The sequence below is a fragment of the Macaca thibetana genome, chromosome 3 (assembly GCF_024542745.1).
Source record: "Macaca thibetana thibetana isolate TM-01 chromosome 3, ASM2454274v1, whole genome shotgun sequence".
Lineage (NCBI taxonomy): Eukaryota > Metazoa > Chordata > Mammalia > Primates > Cercopithecidae > Macaca > Macaca thibetana.
In genome coordinates, this window is record NC_065580.1 from 51,194,166 (window position 1) to 51,217,283 (window position 23,118).

Sequence of the window (23,118 nt, forward strand, 5' to 3'; positions counted from 1 at the left end):
GGATGCAGACAGATGAAGAGATCCCATAGCAAAGAGTATAGGTCCTGGAGCCAGGCTGCCTGCATTCACTTCAAGCAATTGGTACCTCCTGTATTAGAAGAAAACAAAGTCTCTTCTCATCTCCCCCACCCAGTATACTCCTCTTTTTACTCAGCTTGGTAGGAATCTTTCCAATCCTCTCTGCATTTATATGTATGTATCATTCATATTTGTGACCCTAGTATTGACACCCAGTCAGCTCACACCAGCAAGAAAAAGTTGGTTTCAAGCCCTCCGGAAGTATTAGAAGCTCCAGGTGAGCACAAGTGAAAACACCCTAAGAGATACTTCCAGGTTCTAGATCTAGGTGTTCCCTTTTCCCCTTGTCTTCCCACTACATTGTCATCTCTCCAACCTTATCTTTAGGTTGTTTTTTTTTTTTCATGGAAGACCAGAAATCCTCTTTCCCCAAAGTGTTAAAATATGGGGTGAAGGCAGCTGACCTCATTGCAAACTTTGGCAATTCAAAGTTATAAAATGTTAGCTGGGCACGGTGGCTGACACCTGTAATCCCAGCACTTTGGGAGGCCAAGGCAGGAGGATCACTGGAGGTCAGGAGTTCGAGACCAGCCTGACCAACATGGTGAAACCCCATCTCTACTAAAAATACAAAAATTAATCAGGTGTGGTGGTGCACACCTATAATCCTGGCTACTCGGGAGGCTGAGGCATGAGAATCACTTGAACCCAGGAGGCAGAGGTTGCAGTGAGCAGAGATCGTGCCATTATACCTCCAGCCTGGGTGACAGAGCAAGGCTCTGTCTCAAAAAAAAAAAAAAAAAAAAGATATAAAATGTTAGGGCATCTTTCTTTGGGGTGTTAAAGTAGACATTATCCCTCCTTTGTGCCCACAGTGGCTGAGCTGGGGTGGGGACATCTGGAAATTTGGGAGGAGGGGAGTATTTTGGGTCATCACCATAATGGGGTCGTTGCTACAGGCACTAGGTATGCAGGAGCCAAGGATAATAAATGTCCCACAGTGCTTAAGGCAGTCTGTCAGACAGAGAAAGTGTTGGATCCTCAATGCTTTTGGCACTCTTTTTGCTCATAACCTACAAAGCACCCAGAGAGGGTGAGAATTGATTTGAGTGGATGATAGGGGATTGATTCATGGCCATCTAGGGGCCTGGTACATATAGGGTGGCAACAGGAGTAGGACCAGTGTGGCCTGTGAAGGTAGGGGCCAAGATGCAGAGGCAGACAAGGCTTATGGTTCTGTTTGTGCTGGAATGCATTCACGAATAGAAACAGGAGGACAGGGGCTTTCTGAAGGGATGGGCCCAGAAATCAGCAGGGGCAAGAAGAGGTGTCATTCAAAATTAGATGGAACTATGCAAAAAGAACATCAGCTCTTTTCTCCAATTATGTAATTGCTTGACAAATATGTTTTCAGTTGAATTGGTTTGTTAGAGGGCATAAATTTAGACTTTCTGGTGCCAACCAGCTAACAATACACTTATAGAAAGATTTAAGTCCTAGCTAAGTATTCCCCTTATGGAAAAAAAGAATGTAGTTATATAAAAGACAAATGAGTTGAGCCTCCAACTTACAGATTGTTGAATGTTCCTATTGTCCAGGCGGGTTGGGGCTGTTGGCCCATCGTGCCAAGCCTGAACAAGCCCACCACTGTGCTGGGATGGAGAGGGAATCTCATCCACCCACCATGAACGTGCTGGAGAAAACAGCCTGGAGCGCTGCATTGTCCTCCTCAGGAGTCCAAGGGTCACAGGAGGAATCTTTCTGTTGATTCATAGACAGCAAAAAGGAAGGGTAAAGTTTCCATTTGGGGCCTCTGGCTCTTGGAAAAGGGCAGTGTCTCTAAACCCAGGCAAACTGTAAATGTGGGGCATACTCAAGAAGCTTTGGGTAGTGGCCACTTCCCCACCATGCTTGTTTCTCATTTCGTGTTTTTTAGTAGAAAAACACAGTGTGTTCTTTTGCCCAGACATTAATCTTTAGAATGCCTGTATTTTCTAATGTTGGGATTTCTTTCACAACCACCCACCTTAATATTTCCATTATGACTCACAAAATCAGACTTCATTCGATTCTTTGGAGAACTATAAATACTGTCAAAGTAGAGTGAAGTCTTGTCTTACATAATCCTAATTGCAGAATGTGTCCTCAGAAGTGGTAGGCTAGACCAGAACTGGGCAGACCACAGGCAGAGGCCAAATCCAGCCCCCTGCCCATAGTGGTTAATAAAGTTTTACACCCACTTGTTTATGTATTTTCCCTGGCTGCTTGTGGACAGCAATGCCAGAGTCAAGTCATCATGACAGAGACAGAATGGCCTGAAAGCTGGAAAGATTTACTATTTCAACTTTTACATTAAAACTTGATGACCTCTGTGCTAGACAGGCAGCTCATTTCTGCAGATGAAATTATATTCATCCCCCAACTTTCATTCCAAAATTGAAGTTAGATTACTGGGGCCAAAAAGGGAAAAGGATAGAAGAGAATGTCAGAAAAAAGAAAATCCCATGTAAGAGATAAAAATTATTTAAATTGCCCTTGCTTTTAGTAAATAGAAATGCCTAAAGTATAAGTAAACTTCTTGGCATTGCAGCAGATCCTGGAGTCCCATGTTGCTTTGAGGCAAGGTCCATGGCAGAAGAGAACCCCATTACCTGAATCTTAGGGTGTAGCCCTTTCTCTGTCCCAAGGCAAATTTAAGTTTCCAACAGAAAGGAGGCTAATAAGCCTAACACTGAGTGACCAATGGTGTGGAGTGGGGAGTGGACACAGAGAGAACAGCTGATACTGTTCTGCCACTTGCAGGCTATTTGGGGACATGAGGTACATAAAATGAAGTAAAAAGATAGCAGAAAGTAAGTGGTACAAACTTCCAATTGTCAGAAGAAGATCAGTAGTAACTGGAGTCATTAGGGAAGGGTTTGCAGAAAAGATTAGCTCTAGTGGCCATCTACAGAGAATGTGCTGAGTGCCAAGCACTTTTAGGCATATTATGTAAGTATTCTTAATTTTATCCTTGCAACAAACAACCTATGGGGGTATCATCCCCATTTCACAATTGTCTAATCTCAGACTCAGAGAGGTTAAGGGACTTGCCCAAAGGCTTATCCCGAGTGAGGAAAGAACTGGGATCTGAAGCCAGGCCTATGTGGCCTCCTGTCCCAGCTCTTTCCACAAGCCTAGGGGCTACTCGTTGACAGTTGATATTGAGAGGAAATTGTCATCCTAGCTAAAGGACAATACAGCTCTGGGAGGTGCCCTCAGGAAACAGTCTTAGCTGGAGAGTCATGGAGAGATTTGGTTTCACCAGACTGTGCGAAGCCTTCAGTGCCAGGCCATTGAGGGTAGACTTCGTTCAGTGGGCACAGGAAGGTCTTGAGGAGCAGAGGGAAGGATGTAAAGGAAGCAGGCAATATAAGTCTATGTGATAAATGCGTACATAGACTATTTCCCATTCTGGCATTGACTTGCTAGTGTTCTCCTCTGGGCCTTCATATCTTGAAAATCAGTACAATAGCTTTCATTTACCTACCTCTTAAAAATTATGTTTGAAATGATAAGAAAACTTACTAAAAATAGAGGAAGCCTACTGACCACAGAACAGAGAGTGTATTCACAGATGAAAGTCGAATTATTACAGCTTGTTAAAATGAATATTTAAAAAATACTATTTTTATTATTTGTTCATCTTAAAGATTAGGCAACAACTTTTGCTATATATGCTCTCCTTTCCAAGAGAAAGTTTCTGATTCTCTGCCAAGTAATCCCATTTCTTAAAATAAGGCTGTGCTTTATCCAGGTCATTTGGATTCTGACTCCTTTCTCTTAAGAGAGAAGAAACCCCACTGGACCTCGTCAACGGCAGCCTGAATAGTCAGTTCACAGTTTTTCAGATCCTGGTGGGTGTGTGAGATGATGGGAGAATCTCCTCCATACATTAGTCTATGAAGTTTTACTAACTTGTCAAGTGTGAACTGACCTTTCCGCTTCAGCCACCTGAGTGTGGGAGTTTCACTGAAAATATTCTTGAAGTGGAGGGGGTCTTTTTACAAGGTTGTAAAATGTGGGCCTTCTGGTGCCTGCCTCTTAGGTGATCCCAAGAGAAGCAATTCTGGAAATTCAATAGCCAGGGAGGGAAGCACATGACCAGGGGCTCCAGCTTGAAATCAAAACCAGGTGCATTTGAGACTAGTTATTTGGTGCCCTTCCCAGAGAGTCAGGACCAACTTTTTCAATAATGAGACTGCAATCCAGTCATCTGTGAGATTTGATGGTTTACTTTTCAGTTGGGAGAAAGGAATGTTGGTCAGCTGGACTGAACTGGTGGTTGACTTCTGGAGAGAGCCGAAGCTCTGCTGACTCATTGGAACTCTTGCCCAGGCTAATTTCCCTTGGCCAGATAAAGAGGGAAGCCTTATCTGCCTTTAAAGTCTTTCAGGGTTGGGCTGTTTTCCCCTTAAAGATGCCTGTGACAGAATGGGAGCGAGACATGCCTTTAGCAATGAAATAAATGAAAAATGATCAGAGAAATTAAAAATAAATCAATATATGCAGGCATCCCTTGCCCCAAGCATGAATCCACCAAAAACCTAATATTTAGGACTGAACAAAGGTGTACCTTTGCATCATCTATGGGAAATAAATAATTGTCTAAGCAAACTACAAGCAGTATGCAGTTCTGCCTCAATTGTGTGAAGCCTAAGGGAGATAAGGGTGAGTAGGCCCCAGAGGGCTGCCTCCCCCTGACCACTGGCTGGGCCCTGCAGGGCAAGGGCAGACAACGTAGTTTTATTACAAATGGCATCACTTCTTCCTCTGTTATGTAAGTCCTGAGATTTGTGCATCAGCCTACATTGGTGAACTTCCAAAGTCATGATTCTGCTCCAGCGCCACCCTTTGAAGGTATCTCTTTCTCCACACACACAGACACACATACATACACACACAGACACACATACATACACACACAGACACATACATACACACACACACATACACAGACACACATACATACACACACACACATACACACACGCACACATACATACACACACAGACACACACACACGCACACATACATACACAGACACACATACATACAGACACACATACACATACATACACACACGCACACATACATACACACACAGACACACATACATACACAGACACACACATACACACACATACATACACACACAGACATACATACACAGACACATACATACACACACAGACACACATACATACACACACGCACACATACACACACAGACACACATACATACACACAGACACACACATACACACACATACATACACACAGACACACATACATACACAGACATACATACACACACACATACATACACATACACATACATACACACACACATACACAGACACACATACACACACGCACACATACACAGACACACATACACGCACACATACACACACGCACATGCTCTTTTTTTCTCTTACAGAAGGCGGGCAGAAACAGCTGGGAAAGTAACAGTCAGTGCTCCACAAAACAGGGTCTCATGACTCTAAACATCAGTATCTCCTGGGAACTTAGAAACAAAAATAATTCTGGGCCCCACCCAGACCTACTAAATCAGAACGGGGGGATGGGAGGAGAGTGGAGAAGCAATCTGCTTTTTAATGAACCTTCCAGGTGATTCTGATACCTACCCAAGTTTGAGAGCTGAGGACCCAGGTGACTCGGGTAACTTTTAGCTTTCTGGAAGATGACTAAATTTTACCAAATGATAATGGAAATCTATTTCTAAAATCTAAACAACATAAACTCTTAAGGTACTAAGTTCTTTAAGTTATTTGTAAGTTATCTAAGTTCTTCCTAATCTCAGAAATTGATTAATGTAGTGGTTTTCCCAAGCCTTTCTCATTATTTCTCTGGGGTGTCACTGGCATTGACTTCCACTAAGAAAAGATCTCACGGTCAAATGACTTTGGCATACAACTGGATAAAAACAATGTAAAACAAGTTTTTCCTGCAGAACTCTTCTGAGTCTATAATATGCTGACACTTGTTTTTAATCTTCAAGATAAGGATACAGAATTTCTCATAATGGGATACTTTTCTCAAGGAACACCTCATAGAACTGATGGTCTATGGATCACTATTAAAGTTATCCACGGTTTGAGCAGCTTCCTGATTCATTATGAGAATATTCCCCAAACAAGAAAAATGAAACATACCTTATGTGCCTGGAAAGGATCTGTTTTTTGAAAAACATACACCCAAGTTTTACTTTTTAAATCCTAAGGTCTTGGTTTTGAAAACCCCAGGCACTAAGGAAATTACATGTTTTAAAATCCTAAAGGTTGAAGAATTAATATTCTAAACTTCAGATTTTGGAATAATCATGTTTTTTGGCAAATACATATAAACATATGGCCAGAACATATGTTTTTCCCCTTTATCCAATGGAAATATGACCGAGCATCACTCTTAGCAGAAGACTACCAGACACTTGTAGGGACACAAAAAGCGGTAATAAAAATGATTTATTTATTGAATGCTTGCTATAGACCAGATGCTCTTCTAAGCACTTTGTAATTATTTTATCTCGAAAGCCGTCCTGTAGTTATAATCATTACCTCTTCTTACAGATGTGGAAGACGTGACTCAGTTTTCCTAATTACCCACGGTCACATAACAGGTGTGGAGAAGGCAGGATTTACAACCTCAGTCTACAGTTCATGCTCTTAACCACAATGCTGTCCTTCTCAAACCTGCCACTCGAGAGCTTGGAATGTAGGGGGAGAACAAAGGCAATAAAAAGATAAACTAGCAATACAAGGCAGGATGTGGTGAGGGCCAAATGAGTGGGCCACAAACACATGTCTCTGGGTTGAAAGGATGGTCATGTCATAGCAGATCTCAGGACCCTCAGTATAACTGGCTCTGGGAGATGTTCCGTTAGAAAGTTTTTCAGAGGAAGGCTGGGTGCAGTGGCTCACGCCTGTAATCCCAGCACTTCGGGAGGCCAAGGTGGGCATATCACGAGGTCAAGAGATCGAGACCATCCTGGCCAACATGGTGAAACCCTGTCTCTATTTAAAATACAAAAATTAGCTGGGTGTGGTGGCGCATGCCTGTAGTCCCAGCTACTCAGGAGGTGGAGGCAGGAGAATAGCTTGAACCCGGGAAGTGGAGGTTGGAGTCAGCCGAGATCGTGCCATGCACTCTAGCCTGGGCAACACAGCAAGACTCTGTTCCCCAAAAAAAGGAAGTTTTTCAGAGCCAAATCACAGCTATTGGCCCAAGATTTTATACAGATATCTGAGAAAAGGCCACAGGCAGTGGCTCATGCCTGTAATCCCAGCACTTTGGGAGGCCGAGGTGGGCAGATCACCTGAGGTCGGGAGTTCCACACCAGCTTAACCAACATGGAGGAACCCTGTCTCTAATTTAAAAAAAAAAACAACAAAAAACAAAATTAGCTGGGTGTGGTGGCGCATGCCTGTAATCCCAGCTACTCGGTAGGCTGAGGCAGGAGAATTGCTTGAACCTGGGAGGCGGAGGTTGCAGTGAGCTGAGATTGTGCCATTGCACTCCAGCCTGGGCAACAAGACCAAAACTCCGTCTCAAAAAAAAAAAAAAAAAAAATCTGAGAAAGCATGAATCTGTTGTGCTTTGCCACACTTGACATTGCACTTCAGGAGGATTATTTTCTGTTATAAAGGTATGTAAGTGTCCTTGCAAGCCTAGACTAAAATAAGGTTAGGGCTTCATTTGGCAAAGACGTCTGGATTCTGATTGCATGATGCTGAAAAAGGAAAAATCGTTTAAGATGTGCCCCTGCCCTTGGAGTCCACAATCCAGTCAGAGAAATAAGATAGTATATCACTTTATGTATTCCTACCTTTTGCCAGAATGGGTGGAAGCCCAGTGATAAGATGTTAGTATAAGGCCTTTTGTTACTTAAACCTTATATAAATACTTTTAAATGTCAGATGTTGACATAAAAAGGATTTGGTCACCTGAAATTTGGGGATCTAAGCCAGGGTTCAAGGGCACAGCCATTGTGCTAAGTAATCTCGGCCACAGCTACTGGCCAAGAACAGATTTTGTCCTGTATGGCATGTGATTTTACCCTATGCCATTTGGCTTTGCATAAGGTGCCAACCCTATTGGGTCTGTGAGAGGCTGAGACTGCACGGCTCCCAAGATCTCTGCTTGTAGTACTGGCAGTGGTCCTCACAATGGCAGACACCCCCAAGTTAGATTATACTTAGTTAAAAGCCTTTAAACTGGATACTTAGAATTCCTTTGGGTTTTGTTTTGTTTTGTTTTGATCACGTTTACTGCATTTCATCAAGTATGTTTTGTTGCGAAATAGAGTCAGGTATGTTAGGAGCTGCTCATTTGTGATGTATTCGATGCCAGGTGGCATGTTAGCAGGATGTAACCTGGATTGTTTGTACAGACATGGTATGTAGGGAAATCCTAGTAAGGGGGAGGCAAAGGCAGAACGGAGGTGATGAGTACAGACTCCAGAGTTTCAAAGAACTGAATCAGAGTCCTGGCGTGGCCTTTCCCTTGCAGTGAGACTTGAGGCATGTTACGTAATCTCTCTAATCTCTCAGTTCCCACATCTGGGAAATAGTGATTATCATAACACCTATCCCATGGGGTTATTGTGAGAGTTAAATGGGGTCATTCATGTAAAACATTTCTGTTTAAAGTATTATTACTGCTAAGGGGTTAGCAACCATTGAAGTCACGCATGTGCTACAAGAAGCTGCTACAGTCTCTACCTGAGCTGCTGGTCAGTTGTCATCGATGGTTGACACCTTCCCATTTTCACAGTGAAATGAGGATTCTAAATGGCACATCTTGTCACTGAGGTTCATGATCAAGTAGATCAGCTAGCATTGCTTCTTCCCTTCTAGCCTGTGACTGTGACCCCAGGGGCATTGAGACGCCACAGTGTGACCAGTCCACGGGCCAGTGTGTCTGCGTGGAGGGTGTTGAGGGTCCACGCTGTGACAAGTGCACGCGAGGGTACTCGGGGGTCTTCCCTGACTGCACACCCTGCCACCAGTGCTTTGCTCTCTGGGACGTGATCATTGCTGAGCTGACCAACAGGACACACAGATTCCTGGAGAAAGCCAAGGCCTTGAAGATCAGTGGTGTGATCGGGCCTTACCGTGAGACTGTGGACTCGGTGGAGAGGAAAGTCAGCGAGATAAAAGACATCCTGGCGCAGAGCCCCGCAGCAGAGCCACTGAAAAACATTGGGAATCTCTTTGAGGAAGCAGAGTAAGTAGTTAATGAGCCAGAGGAATAACTCACAATATTTTTTCAGCTTTATGAATAAACAGCAAAGATTTCCTGGCATGGTGCTTCCATCAGGAGGTTTGGTTAGTCCTGTGGGTGAAAACAGATTCTGAGCCATTTATTTTCCAGCAGTCTTGACTGGGCATTTGGGTGAGTGAATGTTGGCACATCCATGGGGACCAGCCTTCTGGAGGCTGCAGTACAGAACATGCAAGCATTATACTCAGTGCTCCTCCTTGCAAATCATGTTCTAAGTCAGTAAAATGGGAGGCATGCTGGATTTAGAAGACAAAGATCCATAACTGAGTCTTGGCTCTGATGCTAGGCTTGTGAACTTGGTTGACTCAGTTCCTGAGCCTGTATTTTCTCTCCTGTGGAGAAGGGGTAGGATAATATATGCCATTGCCTTATACAGTAATGAAAGGATTGATATATAAAATGACAACAGGATTGCAAAAATCTATAAATTGTTAAGTATTGCTACTATGGGGGAAATTCCATTACCTCAAGTAAGACTCCTTACTTCAAGTTTTTTCTGCTTCTCTGCCATTAGTCCACCAGACCAGTGCTTCATTCATCTAGTTATAACAGCCGCTCTACACTGAAAGTCCTCATCCCACCCCTTCTCTGGGTAATTTTCCCTCTGATTGGACAGTGTTTGTTAGTGGAAGCCTAAAGAATTGAGCTGAGTGATGCTGAACTTCTCAAGGATCATTTTTCTACCCTTTCTCCCAGCCTCCCCTCTCTTGCCCCTAAACATCCCAATTCCTTTTGCCAAATTATTTTTTGCCAAAAAGGAACCCCCAAAACAGCAAAATAAAACCTAAGTGCTAAAGGACAAAAACAGGAAAGGGTATGAGGCATCTGTGCTTCCCTAGATGCTATGGTTTCACTGCAGACTCACCATCTAGGCCTGAGGGGACCACTTCATAGTTAAATCCTGCACACTGAGGTGTTTATATTACAAAATGACAGTAACATTTTGTGTGTGTGATGAGACTTTAATCAGCATCTCTAAGAAGCCAGAGGGACTTTTCATCTCATACCATACATGAGTAGCAGAAGACAGCAACTTGAAGGAAGTCCTTCCTAGACCTAGATTTAAAGTAACTGGACCTTGATGTCAAGCCTCGGGTTTTATGCCCAAGACCATGTGGCTGGCCCGAGTGTTAGGAAATGTCTGATGCAGGGCGACAATGCATTTAATGAGGCATTTTACCTCACTGAAAAGACTAAGCCTCCTAATGTGCAGAGATCACAGTTTTGGCAGGCCGTGGTCCGAATGCAAGCCCATTTAGGAAATGATTCTTGGCCTGGGTCTTACGCACCTCTGGGAGGAAGAAAAAATCTGGTGTCCTTTGAGAGCCTGCCAGAAGAGAGATTACATTCCCAAAACAGCTCTGTTTCTACCCTCACTATTCATTTAACTAGACAGATTGTAATAATCACAGGGAAACTAGTTCCATTACTCTTTTAGGAACCAAAGTGGCCTTATTTTAAAACATGTTAGATTTGCTTGTTTTAAAAAATTGTATCATTTTATGAGAACTGAGAAGAAATGAAAGCCTTCTGTGAGTCAAATAATAAAAGCAAAGCACTGAAAAAAGAAACTATGTACATTATCCTCAGGGAAAAGGCATTGAAATGTAATTTAATCTACCATTTCAAACGATCCCTTTAATTACTTTTTGAGTTGGGTTATGGTTTTATCTCAGCCTTACATGTCATTTTTCTAATGGCTCCCAACCTTTCAGCATCTTTACATTTTCCTGGTTTTTTATACTATTATATCCCCAAGAAGACAATTATATTCAATTAGGTGAACCAATAATACCCAGAGGTAAAGTCTGCTCAAATATTACTTTATTTACGATACACAAACAACCACACCCACCTGGAGCACACTCCCACATGCATACACATGCCCACATACACACTATGTACACAGTAATATACAAATAGATGTCAAAAGTACGGCCTTGTAGGTTTGAAAGTACAGAACAAAATGCAGTTTAGATTCCAAATTAAATACCGTGAAAGCTAAATGTTCTTTTTTTTTTTTTTTGAGATGGAGTCTCGCTCTGTCGCCCAGGCTGAAGTGCAGTGGTCGGATCTCAGCTCACTGCAAGCTCCGCCTCCCGGGTTTACGCCATTCTCCTGCCTCAGCCTCCCGAGTGGCTGGGACTACAGGCGCCCGCCACCTCGCCCGGCTAGTTTTTTGTATTTTTTAGTAGAGACGGGGTTTCACCGTGTTAGCCAGGATGGTATCAATCTCCTGACCTCGTGATCCACCCGTCTCGGCCTCCCAAAGTGCTGGGATTACAGGCTTGAGCCACCGCGCCCGGCCAGCTAAATGTTCTTATTTCATTCTTGGTAGATGCTATTTTCTTTTAAAAAAAAGGCTGTTGGTAGAAGGAGGAGGCTCCTCTGATGGAAGAGAGGAGTGTATGAAAGCTGATACAGCTGGCTCCTGTTGTCTTTGTGGTGGGCTATAGGGCTTCCTCTCTGCATGTTCCCTCTTGAAGGAGACAGGCTTAGGGAAGAATGTTTTGGGCTGGTGGCTGGGAGGCCTAACTGTATACCAGAGTCATTTATGTCTTGAGTTTTTACGACTGTAAGGGCTTGAAGCTGCCTGCGAATGGAGCCGCAACTCCATACTCTGACCTGTGCTCATGTTACAGCGGAAATTTGGAATCCCTTAAATGGCTTGTCTGCCACAACTCAGCTGAGTGGTATTTCTGTGTTTCTTAAGTCTGAACAAAGAAAAATTGTCAGATTTAATACAATCTTTTATAAGGAAAATAAAACTAGCACTTAGAAAGAGATGAAATGTTACAAATTACTGAATTGGTTTGAAATTAGTAATGGATACAGTACTAGTAGAAAATATGAAATGTAAAAGTCCTCCCTTGGGTTTATGTAAGCTTAACTTTCTCTTTACAGGAAACTGATTAAAGATGTTACAGAAATGATGGCTCAAGTAGAAGTGAAATTATCTGACACAACTTCCCAAAGCAACAGCACAGCCAAAGAACTGGATTCTCTACAGACAGAAGCGGAAAGCCTAGACAACACTGTGAAAGAACTTGCTGAACAACTGGAATTTATCAAAAACTCAGATATTCGGGGTGAGCATTTTTTTGGTGCAAATACTCAGTCCCAGACGATGAATTTAACAATATGTCTAACCTTTTAATATAGCAATTTTGGAAAAAAAATTGTTTTCTAATAAATTTTAAAACTTTGCTCATCCAGTTTCTGGCACAAATGAGGATCAAAGTCCCCATTTTACAAATGTGGGACTTGGGCACAGAGAATCTAAGGGACACAGCAAAGGTCTCACAGAGTGAATGGCAATAGTTGTATCAGAATGGTATCCATTTCCTGATTTTTTTTCCCCTCCAGTTAGTAGTTTAATCCCCTGGCCTTTTCTTGGAAGGGGGTTCTTTTAATACTTAAGGTATTAATACTTCTGCAAATCCTTTCACATTCAAGAATGCTGCTTGGTCAGAAAAAATTTTTTGCAAATCATTATTTATATCTTAGACCATATAGGATCCTCAGCAAAAAGTGAAAGAATGTAGAAATATGTTACATCATACTATCCAACTACCCATACTGTTTTATGCATGATTGCTTTTGGACTAAAGCTAAAACACATCATGCTGTTATATATAATACCGTCATCCCTTGGGATCCATGAGGATTGGTTCCAGGACCCACTGCGGAAATCAAAATCCACAGATGGTCAAGTCCGTTATATAAAATGGCATAGTATTTGCATATAACCCATGCATATCCTCCTATATACTTTTCTTTCTTTTGCTCTCTCTCTCTCTCTCTTTCTTTCTTTCTTTAAGAAATGGGCTCTTGCTATGCTGCTCAGGCTGATCTTGAACTCCTGGACTCAAGTGATCCTCCCGTCTCAGACTTCTGAATAGCTGAGATTATAGAGGTGAACCACCATACCCAGCTTTACTTTTTTTTTTCCCTCCAGTATACTTTAAAATAATCTCTAGATTACTTACAATACCTAATAGAATGTAAATGCTATGTAAATAGTTGTTATACGTTATTGTTTAGGAAATAATGGCAAGAAAAAGTCTGTACACATTCAGTACAGGTACAACCATTTTTTCCAAATGCTTTCTATCCACAGTTGGTTGAATCCACATTATGTGGAATCTACAAATATGGAGGGCTACTATATTAGTCATTAGAGTGGATCTGAATAAAAGATTGAGAAAAGTCATCTGGTCATATAATCTTCAGGCTGCCTGACACCAGCTATTTATAAAGAACTGGATGTTTGCTTGTGAATGGAAACAAGATTGCATGATTTTCTTAATTTTTCATTTTTCACCCAGATGTTTGCCATACTCCAGAGCTGGAGTAGGTGCTAATGGGACAAAACATATTCATTGCTCCTGAAAACTGTATTTCATAAATATTTTTTCTTGAATTTTAAAACCTTACAGTAAATGTAGGACCTGAAGACATCAAATATAGACACTGCTTGGGGAGGAAGCCTAGTATGATGAGGTTAACTGGGGGCAATTTCATTTCCTACCGTAGGTGCCTTGGATAGCATTACCAAGTATTTCCAGATGTCTCTCGAGGCAGAGGAGAGGGTGAATGCCTCCACCGCAGAACCCAACAGTACTGTGGAACAGTCAGCCCTCATGAGAGACAGAGTAGAAGATGTGATGATGGAGCGAGAATCCCAGTTCAAGGAAAAACAAGAGGAGCAGGCTCGCCTCCTTGATGAACTGGCAGGCAAGCTGCAAAGCCTAGACCTTTCAGCCGCTGCCGAAATGGTAAGGTTTGGGGGTGTGGCCTTACTGCTATGGTGCTGAGAAAAAAAAACACTATCCTTTGTCTTTATTATAATAGTTTGCAAATGAATCAGCAGGAGTGAAACTCCTAGGCTGAGGTCTCTGGATCCTGGAATGGGCTATCTGTAACCAAGAAAGATTAAAAACAGCAGCATATGGGTTTCCAGCCCTCCCCTCTTCTGTTTCTCTGGTCCTCAACTAAAGAATGAATCATGACTGGTCTCCCATTCTGTTTTAGCTACTCAGTGACATCGCACTGAAACTTGATCCTTTTTACACTGTGAACATTTCTTTAATTTTTTTTTTCCTAAGTAGAGATAGGGTCTCACGACATTGCTCAGGTTAGTCTTGAACTCCTGGTCTCCAGCAATCCTTCTCCCACCTCAGCCTCCCAAAGTGCTGGGATTACAGGCTAACACCCCTGCCCACCCCCACCCCCCCCTTTTTTTTTTAAGAGATGGATTCTGGCTATGTTGCCCAGGCTGACCTCAAACTCCTAGGCTGAAGCAATCCTCCCACCTCACCCTCCTGAGAAGCTGTGATGACAGGCATGTGTCACCATACCCAGCTTGGACACTCCTTTTTTAGTTTGTTCTGATTTGAAATATAAAACCCATCTCAGTGTAGGAAATCAGAATCATTCTAGAAGGGGCTTCCGTTAAAAATTAAAGGGAGCAAAAGAATTTTTTCAAGGGTATTAGCTATTATGTTCCTTTGTTCCAGTAACTACCTGGTGAAGATTAACCCTGAAACCAGCCTAGAAAGTAGATTCATTTCCCAGAAAGTTTTAAAAAGTAACTCTGGAGCCAAATGAAATTGAGTTGTGAGTTTAATGAAAATCAGGCAGAAGGCCCCAAAAAAGCCTAACTGAGCCTGTTTCTTCCTCTTCCTTCCTGTTTTTTCAAGGAAGGATACCTATCTGAGATAATTTGGAGGGTATTTTTTATAGATAAACGTTTGTGTTCTCTTAGCCCAGAGACACAGAGAAAGTTAAAGATGGAAGGTACATAGGCACAGAAGAGTTCAAACTTCATTACAGCTTTGTCTTAGTGATGGTTCCTCCCTCCTCTCATCCTCACTTTCTCTGAAATAGACAGTATTAGTCACAATATAAGACGGTGTTTATTGATGCCTGCTAGGTTTCATACTCATTATCTTCTGAAACTTTATAGCAAACAGGGAGCAAATAATCTGTCATTTATTAAATGGAAAAATAAAAGATGAAGAAAAAAGAAAAATGAAGGCCTAGAGCAATGTGTAAATTGCAGCTAACAGGAGACAAAGTTATTAAGCATAAAATGCCAGTTCTCTCAATCTTTCCTTGCAGCATTGATTCCTTTAAAAACAAAAAATCAGTCATCACAAACAAGTGTTCTGTGACCTACAAGCAGCAGCTAAGCATGCTAAAGGATTTTTGTCTTGAACTGGAGGCATCTCCGTGGGCAACAGGGAGGTGCATGGGCGGTGGGTGGGGTTCGGAGTTCCTCTGGCCTTTCAAATGCGTGCCCTTCCCTATGCTTGCTTTTCCACCTGGTAAACTACCTAGGGATTAGCAGCTTCTTCAGGTCTCTTACTGTGTTTTTGTCTTTGTTAATGATCCTGTGAGAATTCTTTCTGTAAGTTCTTTACTGCCATTTCCTTGTGTCGAGAGACTTTTGTCCTTTTGTTTTTCAGGTACTTCTAGTTCTGTATCTTTGTGGATATTTAGCTAGAGCCATGCTGGTTTCCCACCCCCATCCCCCATGTCTGCCCCGTCTGTTGAAACAAGACAGATCTTCTACGTGTGCTGTCAGATGGTTTTTAAAAAGAAACACTTCTGTTCTTAAGACTCATGTTCTATAGCATGCAGAATACACTTTATGTTCTGAAGCTTTTTGTGTTTTTGTAAGCCAGATAAATGATTTATTTTAGTTGTAATTTGAGATATAATGGGATTATAATTATCTCAAAATTATTAGGCTAAAGAGTTGATTGTATTTATTTAAAAACTGCTTTTTTGTACTTTTTTAAAACAATATTTTCCTTGTCTTGTTTGGGAATATTCTGTTAACTGCTTTTCACTGCAGTAAATCTTTGGCTTCTTTTCAGTATGAGCATTTCCACAAAACAGCTCTAAATGCAATTTTCTTCCTGCTCAGTCTTTTCTATCATATAGCACACTTGTATTATAATTTATCACTTTGCATTTGTATGCCATGACCAAGTGGTGATCTTTGAGAGGTTCTGGTAGGTAAGAAAGGAGGACTCTATGCATGTGTGATGGCTGTGGGGGGTGGTAATTTGGAAACGCTTCATCTACCTTTGTTCCTTTGTACTGTTTTCTTTAACAAGTGGAATGTTTTCCCACTTCCCCTGCTCAAATCCCACCAGCCAACAAATCCTTCTTCAGCTACAACTACAGCATTCCTCTGCAGTCTCTCCTTTGTCTACTTTCTTTCAATAATGACTGCATCTGACCTATTCTTGGCTATTTTATGTGGAATGATCCAGTCCTAACAAGATGGGAAGTTACTAAAAGGCTAGGTAATAGGTCTTTTATGTCACCATATTTACCGGAGGAGTTAACATGATGCTGGTGCTGGCCCCAGAGATGGTTCACAATGGCTTTTTCTTTTAATCTAACTGGTCAGAAAAAAAGGAAGGCATTCCTTGGCCCTTGCATTGGCAGAATTCAACTTGATATAGCAGATGTCTGCATCCTGGGCAGAGCTCATATAGTATTTTAACTCATTTGGGCAGAAGATACTGATGAGTTGTAAACTTCTATTGTTTCCTTGGAAACAAGCAGGTTAGTTTATTCCTAAACTCTTTGCTCCCCTCTCCATTCTGTCTCCCAAACACTGTTTTCAAGCACCGTTACTGAGAACCACCTACACATTCTCTGGGGCCACCCAGGCCCTGCACAGCTGTTTTGCTGCAGCAGATTCACTATCTGAAATATTGTGCCTGATCCTTGGCTTGTTGCAGACCTGTGGAACACCCCCAGGGGCCTCCTGTTCCGAGACTGAATGTGGCGGGCCAAACTGCAGAACTGATGAAGGAGAGAAGAAGTGTGGGGGGCCTGGCTGTGGTGGTCTGGTTACTGTTGCACACAACGCCTGGCAGAAAGCCATGGACTTGGACCAAGATGTCCTGAGTGCCCTGTCTGAAGTGGAACAGCTCTCCAAGATGGTAATTTAGTGGATGTCCTCAGTTTTTGTCATGTATGTTTGCTTTCAGCTGTGGACTAGAGGATCTGAAAGGGAGAAATCAATTCTAAATGCTAACTGAAATGAAAAGGGCATATCATAATCAAATATGAAAGTTCATGTTTCTGTGAGGTCAGAGAAAGAGATGAGATTTTCTTTACAGATAAAGAATTTGCTTTTTCCTTACTCAGAGGAGAATAACACATGCTTTAGTGCAAGATGTTTAAATCTTATACTGGATAATTTGAGATAGCCATCTTACCTATCTGACTCCAGGGTTATAAATACATCCAGCTGTACGACAAAAATTCTATACTAAGCAACTGAGCATTTATTCTTCTAAAGTGACACACAAACTTAAGTATTTATGTGGGTCCCTGAGAACAAGACTCAGGACTATTTTATAGGCCAGGAGTTAAAAACAACTTGAAAAATTTTAAATGCTAGTTGTATTTATATAAGAACACTGTTTAGGAATCTCTATACTGAATACTTGCAGTCTGTAACAACACAATACTTTGTTGAATGGGAGAAAGTTGTTTCCTAGACACATGATTCCAAGTAACATAGTTTTTCAACATCATTTCTGGGCCATTTCCAATATTCTGGTCTCCTTCAGAAAGAATGAAAGTCTTCCATGGGTAATTTATTCTTCACATTTAGGTCTCTGAAGCAAAACTGAGGGCAGATGAGGCAAAACAGAGTGCTGAAGACATTCTGTTGAAGACAAATGCTACCAAAGAAAAAATGGACAAGAGCAATGAGGATCTGAGAAATCTAATCAAGCAAATCAGAAACTTTTTGACCCGTAAGAAATTTTTTCATTTTACTTTTAGACATTTGTTTCTGTGTGATTCTGTTTACATTTTAGATAAAATCAATTTCTGTCAGTGTACTGACATTTCCAAATAAGAAAAATGTCCATGTATTAAATGTTTCCACTTCTTAAACTTATATATGTGTATCAAATAACTTTCTCCAATGTTATGCAGATACAGACACACCTGATGGGATACTCAGCCAATTAAAAGTCAAATATTTACAGTGAAAATTGAATTTGGAATTTGTTAGAGATTATGTATAGTAATCTCTAACCTTAAAGAAGTAGAGTTTGTTATTTTGGCATTGCCCCCAAAGCTTTGTAATTCTATTATTTACAGGATATTATACCTATAGTTAGTTAAGAGTGTTGCTAGTTACAGTTCAAGCGTTACCAGTAAAGATGGTTTTGGCTACAAATTACAGAAAACTCAAGTGAAAGGGACTTAATCAAAAAGGATGTTTATTATCTCCCATCTTAATAAGATATCCAGTAGCAAGATAGCTTCTTGGGTCTGCGACCCACATACTTTTCATCTTTCTCCTCTACCATCTTAAGCATATCGGCTTTGCCTCTAGCTCCTCATGGTTACAAGGTAGCTGCCAAAGTTCCAGACATCATATAAAGATAAACAATAATAATGGAAGAAAAGACCACCTATTCCTTGTATCTTTTTAAAAAGGAGGAAGTCTTCCCTAGAAGCCTTTAAGCAGTCATCCTTATAAACCTCACTGGCCAGAAATAAGTCACATGCCAATGCATAAATGTCACTGGAAAATGGAAATGTGATTACAGTAATTGGCAAACTAATAAAGACTTAATGCTGGGTTGATAATTTTACCTTAGAGGCAGGTGCCTGAAGAAAATCAGTATTCTGTTAGCAAGAAAAAAGACATGGCTAATAAGAAGTCAACAGTATTTGCTAAGGATATTTTGGTAATATTCCATGGAAGCCATCATTCGAGTACATATTTTATTTGAATAAATCCTCTAGGGTCCATTTTTATGTTCAGTAGTTTAAAACATAAAGCTCGAAAGTAAATGAGGATCTGACATATTTGAAGCTTAACTTCATAAACTTTTTTTTTCACCATTTTCCACATTTCACATTTGAAACTCCTTGGCTTCATTGACAACCCACTATCCCAGTTCTCTTCCGTCTATAATTTTCTCCCTTTCTATAATTTCCTGAATCTAGATAATTTGTAAGAAATATCGAATCTCTATATCTGCATTCACAAGTTTCTGAGCTATTTGTCCACCCTCAATTAAAAGATATCATTGCCTTTAAGTCCCAGCTTTAAGCTCTGGCCCTCTATGGTTTTCCACAATCTTCAGATTCACTCTGCTAGACTTTCCCGTAACATGCTCTGCCCTTCCTGTCTCCCCACCTAGAACTATCCTTTCTTCTTTCAAATTCTATTAGCCCTTAAAATCTAATCAGCTCCTCATCTTCCACGAAGGTTTCCCTCACTACCCAGCCTAAAACAAATTCTAGTAGTACTCAATTGTCTGCAGTTACTTTTTTGTGTGTGTAGGTCTCATCTTCCCCCAAAACCCCAGACAGATTATAAACTCTTAAACAGAAAGTTAGTGTCTCTTGGTAACCCCACCGTGCTAGTCCATAGATGACCAGTAAGTGGTTGAATGAATGAACCATCTATTCTTTTCACCTCTTTTTGGGGACATCTTTGCTTTTCACAGAGGATAGTGCTGATTTGGACAGCATTGAAGCAGTTGCTAATGAAGTACTGAAAATGGAAATGCCTAGCACCCCACAGCAATTACAGAACTTGACAGAAGATATACGTGAACGAGTTGAAAGCCTTTCTCAAGTAGAGGTTATTCTACAGCAGAGTGCTGCTGACATTGCCAGAGCTGAGATGTTGTTAGAAGAAGCTAAAAAAGCAAGGTATCTAAAGACATGGCATCTAAGGGGCTTATTTTGTGTATCTATCATGGAGTAAAAAGTATCTCTTTAACCAGTGAAACTTCTAAGAAGGACCTATGCGAGTCTCTCTGGGTCATTTCAGGAAGGCTATTCTTTAAAGAAAAGAACACTGAGAGGACTTTTTTCAAGTTCAACAACAATATACTGTCTCATTATTTTACCAGCAAAAGTGCAACAGATGTTAAAGTCACTGCAGATATGGTAAAGGAAGCTCTGGAAGAAGCAGAAAAGGCCCAGGTCGCAGCAGAGAAGGCAATTAAACAAGCAGATGAAGACATTCAAGGAACCCAGAACCTGCTAACTTCGGTAAGCATACACAATCATTACATGTATGGGAAAACAGCTACATACACACTTTTACCAGAAAAGTACATTTGTTATCTATGAACAAAAATTCTTACAACTCAACATTAAAGGATTCCTTTAATTGTAATAAATCTGAACTACTCCGTTAGCATGGATGCTAAAAATAAGTGGAGATAGGTTTTCATTTGAGCTGAGATCACACCACTACACTCCAGTCGGGGCAACAGAGACTCTGTCTCAAAAAAATAAAAACACTCCTATTCATTGAGGAAACAGCATGTACTCTGTTCAGTAGTATGAAGTATAATAGTTTTAGAAAACTGTCCTGATGTTATAAAGCAGCTTATATGGTTAAAGCCAATGTCTCAAGATTTTGGTGATCAAACATTTTACTATATAGCAGTTTTAGAAACTACTGGAGAACAGTCTGCTTTCAATACCCAATTCTAGAGGAACCTAATAGAGTGCTTATAGCTAAACAATCTATATCTATTCTATTCAGAATGCATGGAAAACTTAATTTTTTTTTATAAGGAATACTTTTTCATAGGGATCTAGCACTTTGCTCTAAAAATCCTCTATCTCTTAAAAGAAGTAATGCAAACATAATTCCATTAAATTCTTTTGTTTCTCAAAAAGTTAATTTTTTCCTTCCAACTTTACGAGTTTTTAAAAAATGAAGAAAATTGATGAGTTATCTAATCCGTATACATGTTCTCAGAATATACTTTGAAATTAAATGCTCCCATACCCAGCACTGTCAGCCTTCTCAGGCCAATCCTCCATGTGTTTAAAACCTGGGAAGATGAATTTTCAACATGCTTTTCTTACCATTAGTTGGTAAAAACCTGTCTTCCCCTATTGTATTGCTGTCAGTTAAATAAAGGTCAATAATTCTGCCCATTTTCCTCCTTAAATTTTGAGTATCAATAAGGCTTTTTCTTCAGGCTATTGGTTCAAGTTTAGAAAAATTATGTTTTCCCACCAGACTTATAAATATTTTGATGTTTTCGATCTCTAGGTTTTTCCACTTTCTCAGTTTGCCATTAATATTTTAGTGAATATTATGTCAGTGACTACAGAAATTATTGTTTTGAAAGCCAGGTGCAGTGGTGTGTGCCTGTAGTCCCAGCCACTTGGAAGGCAGAGGTGAGAGGATCACTTAAGGCCATGAGTTTGAGACTATAGTGCACTATGATCATGCCTGTAAACAAACAGTCACTGCACTCCAGCCTGGGAAGTAGAGCAAGATCTTGTTTCTTGAAAAAAAACTGCTCTGAAAAGCAAATTAGAAAATATTGAATTATAGGTGAGATATGTGGCTTGATGATGCAAGTTAATAACTGGGGTTCTGTTTTTCAGGGGCCCTGGAGGGCAGGAAGTGTTTTAGGTTTGTAACAATAAGAAACAGAGAACCTCTAACTGAACTATGTTCATGAAAGCTTATCAGAAGCAATTCACTCAAAGAATGTTATTCTAATTAAAGGGTCCTTAGGTTTGAAATATTTACAAATTTTAGCCTATGTCTATACTGATCCCATTAACTTCATTATGACAGTATTGTTATTCAGTTAATTCTATGTAATTAGACCCATCCTTGAAGATCATTTTAAAGAAAAATTGAGTGCTCAGTGAAATTGATTCTTTTGTCGTGGGCTCACCTGCTTACTTTGGCTAGCTTTTAAAAGTCAATGTTTATTGATTCTACTTTGAAAGGAGATCAGATGTGGATCCTCACCAGTTGCCCAAATTTTTTTTTTCCCTAAATAACTGAGTATTTAGAGTTTACAGCTGTAATGTCCCCAGACCATACATCGTCTCACAATTCTATAGAAATTCAAAGAACATCCCTAGTCTCCATTTCTTCAGTAATTAGCTGAAATCTCCACTACTAGAGTTTAAGATTTATTTTCCCACTCACAGTAAGCTGGAAATTTATATATGGAAACCCCTCTTCGCACAGCTGCTTATTTGTGAATGTTCTTTAGCCAAAGTCTGCAGTTGTCCTTAAAATGCTTTCTCAACACATCATGCTCCTTGGGGGGGTGGGTTTCTTTTTTGTTTTTTACTGTCAGAAAAAACTTTCCATCCATCTCAGATCATCAGAAGTACCAAAAGAATGAAGTGAATATATGAAATGTAGCAAAGACTAAAGTTAGACACTTCATGTAACTTTTCCTGAAATATTCTTTTTAGTAATTACTTCTTTTGGTCTAGAGCAAAATGGCACAGCAGACTTAAATCTTCCTCCAAACTTGTACTCATAGTAATTCAATTTCTTAAACTAATGGCTTGCTGGAAAACTGACATACTTTTAGATTGAGTCTGAAACTGCAGCTTCTGAGGAAACCTTGTTCAACGCGTCCCAGCGCATCAGCGAGTTAGAGAGGAATGTGGAGGAACTTAAGCGGAAAGCTGCCCAAAACTCTGGGGAGGCAGAATATATTGAAAAAGTAGTATATACTGTGAAGCAAAGCGCAGAAGATGTTAAGAAGGTACGTAAATCTTTGTAATTTCAGGGCTATGCTGTTAAAGGAGCCACCAGTCTCCTCCTTGCCTGCCTTAAGAGTAAGGGACATGGACCTAACAGAAACAGAATTCATCAGAAACATCAAATGACCTGTTTTGCAACAGCAGTCTTTAGAAGTGTGGATGGAAAAGAATGGGAATGAATATGGAAGTATCTAATAAGT

At 40.6% G+C, this 23,118-nt stretch overlaps 1 protein-coding gene across 1 annotated transcript in view; it reads left to right on the forward strand.

Annotated features, from left to right (window-relative positions):
* LAMB1 (laminin subunit beta 1) overlaps positions 1–23,118 on the forward strand; it is an 88,273-nt gene that overhangs the window by 62,984 nt on the left and 2,171 nt on the right. The window contains exons 25-32 of the mRNA XM_050785147.1: positions 8,938–9,307; positions 12,269–12,453; positions 13,901–14,142; positions 17,128–17,331; positions 18,012–18,156; positions 19,873–20,080; positions 20,284–20,425; positions 22,744–22,920. Coding sequence (XP_050641104.1) covers positions 8,938–9,307; positions 12,269–12,453; positions 13,901–14,142; positions 17,128–17,331; positions 18,012–18,156; positions 19,873–20,080; positions 20,284–20,425; positions 22,744–22,920 — 1,673 coding nt within the window. The remainder of the gene's footprint in view (positions 1–8,937; positions 9,308–12,268; positions 12,454–13,900; positions 14,143–17,127; positions 17,332–18,011; positions 18,157–19,872; positions 20,081–20,283; positions 20,426–22,743; positions 22,921–23,118) is intronic.